This window comes from Bidens hawaiensis, unplaced genomic scaffold (genome assembly GCF_021521415.1).
Source record: "Bidens hawaiensis isolate Kalapana, Puna unplaced genomic scaffold, B.hawaiensis_p1.1 tig00049942_1, whole genome shotgun sequence".
NCBI classification, from domain to species: domain Eukaryota; kingdom Viridiplantae; phylum Streptophyta; class Magnoliopsida; order Asterales; family Asteraceae; genus Bidens; species Bidens hawaiensis.
In genome coordinates, this window is record NW_027498954.1 from 30,201 (window position 1) to 33,256 (window position 3,056).

Below are 3,056 nucleotides of genomic sequence, written 5' to 3' on the forward strand. Positions count from 1 at the left end.
TATATATTTATATACAAATAATTTATCCAACCAAACTTGAGTTTAATCTAAAAAAAAAAGTTAATACAAAGTTTTAACGTATTATCGGTCAAGGTACAAGTTGCAATGCATAAGATATAACCAACTTCGTAAGCCTACACCTACATTCTACATACATATACACCATTTGTCACCACACCACCTCTGAATCTTCTTCTCATTAATAAAATAAATGGCACAGCCGATTATTCACAAACTGGAAGCCGAATCACACGTGGCGGATGCACTTGCAAGCTACATCGCCGATCTGTCTGCCAAATTCATCGCCGCTAAAGGTTCGTTTTCCGTCGTGCTTTCCGGCGGCAGTTTAATCGACACTCTCAGGTACCCTTTAAACCCATAGGATTTAAAATTTTAATTTTAAATTTAATCTGTTAAGTCTTTGAGTAGTGATTATATGTTGAATAAGTTGGTGGTAATTGTTGGTATCATGTTTTTGGGTACGATTGGGTTTCGAATCAGAGCGGTTTAGGGTCGCGTGGAATCGGGTTTTGGAACAGAATGGGTTTCGGGTCGGAACGGGTTGATTAAAAAGATAGTTACTTTGGTTCGTGTCGGAACTGGTCGGGTCGGAGCGGGTTTTGGGTTTGGGTCGAAACGGGTTTCTAGTCGGAATGGGGTCTGGAACAGAATGGGTTACTGATTGATTAAAAAGAGAGTTACTTTGGTGTGTTTCCGGACTGGGTAGGCCTGAAACAGCTTTCGGGCTGGGACGGGTTTTGGGTCGAAACGGGTTTTCTAATCGGAACGGATTAAAAATAGAGTTACTTTGATTCGTGTCTGAATGGGGTCGGAAAAGAACGGATTTCGGGTCGGTACGGGTTCGAACTGGAACAGTTTTGGGTCGGGATGGGTTTCAGGTCAGAACGGGTTTTGGAACAAAATGGGTTTCGGGTCGGAAGTCGGAACAGGCAGATTAAAAAGAGAGTTACTTTGGTTTGTGTCTGAATGGGGTCAGAATGGAATGGCTTTCTGGTCGGAAAAGTTTTGGGTCGGAACGGATTTCAGTTTGGGAGGGTTCGGGCCAAAACTGGTTTGTAATCGGAACAGGTTTTTGAACAGAATGGGTTTTGGGTTGGAATTGGTCGATTAGAAAGAGAGTTACTTTAGGTTGTGTGATCGTGTTTGAATGGGGTCGGAACTCGGAACGGGTTTTGGGTGGGTACGGGTTTCGCATTGGCACGGGTTTTGGTTTGGACTGGTCAATTAAAAAGAGAGTTTGGTTCGTGTCCGAACAGGTTCGAAACGGAACAGTTTTGAGTCAGGATAGGTTTTGAGTCGAAACGGTTTCGGATGAAAACGGGTTCGAACGTTTTTCGGGCTCAGCAGAAAAACCCAAGGAATTAAATTTAGTTTGCTAACTCTTTGATTACTGATTAAATGTTGAAAAACTATTGATAATTGTTGATATCATGTTTGATTTGAAGAATTTGAGTTTAAATTTTAATAAATGAACCGTTTGTGGCGATGAATTGTGAAGAAAAACCGTAGGATTTAACTTCACACTGTTAACTTGTTAATTACTAATTGAATGTTGAGTCAACTAGTGACGGTTTGTTGATATTGTGTTTTATTTGATGATCTTGAATTCATGTTTTAATAGGAAACTAGTGGAGCCTCCGTACATTAGCTCGATTGATTGGTCGAAATGGTTGATCTTCTTCCTGGATGAACGTGTTGTTCCTCACGATCATCCGGATTCGAATTGCAAGCTTGCTACTGACGGATTTCTCTGTAAGGTAATTTCTATGTTTTATTTTACTCTGTTTATTAGGTCTTGTTATTCTGTTAAATTCTTAAATTAGGTTTATATATATTTATGATTATGTAAATTCATTATCAAAATTTTTAGATTAATGATATGTCACTATGATCTTAGGTACCGATACCCAAATCTAACATACACCCCATCAAAGAAAAACTATCGCCCGAAGACGCCGCAAACGAATACGAGCAACGCCTTAAGGATTTGGTATCAAACGGGACTTTAAAGACGTCACCAAAAACCGGGTTTGCTAAATTTGACCTAATGTTGATCGGGATGGGTCCCGATGGCCACGTTGCGTCACTGTTTTGTTGGCATTTCCAACGATTCGAAAAGACCAAATGGGTGACTTTCATAACCGATTCACCAAAACCGCCGCCTCCTAGAATCACTTTCACTTTCCCTTTGATCAACTCGGCATCCGAGATTGCAATGGTGGTGACGGGAGAAGATGCGGCAGATGCTATTAAGGTGGCGTTGGGGAAAAATGCTTCGGTTGGTTACCCGTTGCCTGTTCAGAAGGTGAAACCCGAAGGGAATCTTACGTGGTTCTTGGATGCCGCGGCTACTTCTGAGCTTGATTGAAACATTAGGTGCATGATGTTATGGTTAACTATGGTTTAATAAGGACAGGTGTGTTGTAACACAAGAGTGCAAGACACAGCCTTTGTTGTTTGGTTTAGGGTATGTAATGCTTCTGGATTTATATGTGAAGTAAAACTTATGTTTGCTTTCTTGGTTTAAATAATTGATTGATTAGGTGACATGTCAAAACTTAAAAAATGTGTTTTGTATATGTTGTTCATGAAAGTATTTTATATATTTATTTATTTTATCTAAACATTTTATATTATTTAATGTATTACCTCTAACATAAAATAGAAACCATATTCTCACATTGTTTTGCATTGTTCTTATTTCCTTTCTCATTGTTCATATTGATAAATACATATATCTCAATCTCTAGGCCCCGTCGATTTTATTTGTGTTCGTGAACATGTTTATTTCCTTAATGAACGAACACAAACATAAAATCTCGTTCGATAAGTGTTTATGAACCGTTTGTGAAAACATTATTTCCTTAACAAACAAACATGAATAAAGTGTTGTCCATGTTTGTTCGGTTCGCTTGCATTCATATGTAACATGTAAATATGTGTATGGTTTTGTTATTAAATCCGGTTGGAAACATGTTTGGATGACCCATATTGGTATTTAGTCTTTCCGAGTTTCCGAAGATATTTGGTTGTGG

The 3,056-nt window shown here is 38.7% G+C and overlaps 1 protein-coding gene across 1 annotated transcript; it reads left to right on the forward strand.

Moving 5' to 3' along the window:
* The first annotated feature begins 206 nt into the window (after nucleotides 1–206).
* LOC143598325 (putative 6-phosphogluconolactonase 4, chloroplastic) lies at nucleotides 207–2,585 on the forward strand. Its single transcript, XM_077076566.1, has 3 exons — nucleotides 207–363; nucleotides 1,643–1,778; nucleotides 1,919–2,585. The coding sequence occupies exons 1-3, from the start codon at nucleotides 212–214 to the stop codon at nucleotides 2,387–2,389; spliced, it is 759 nt and encodes a 252-aa protein (XP_076932681.1). The 5' UTR covers nucleotides 207–211; the 3' UTR covers nucleotides 2,390–2,585.
* The last annotated feature ends 471 nt before the right edge of the window (nucleotides 2,586–3,056 follow it).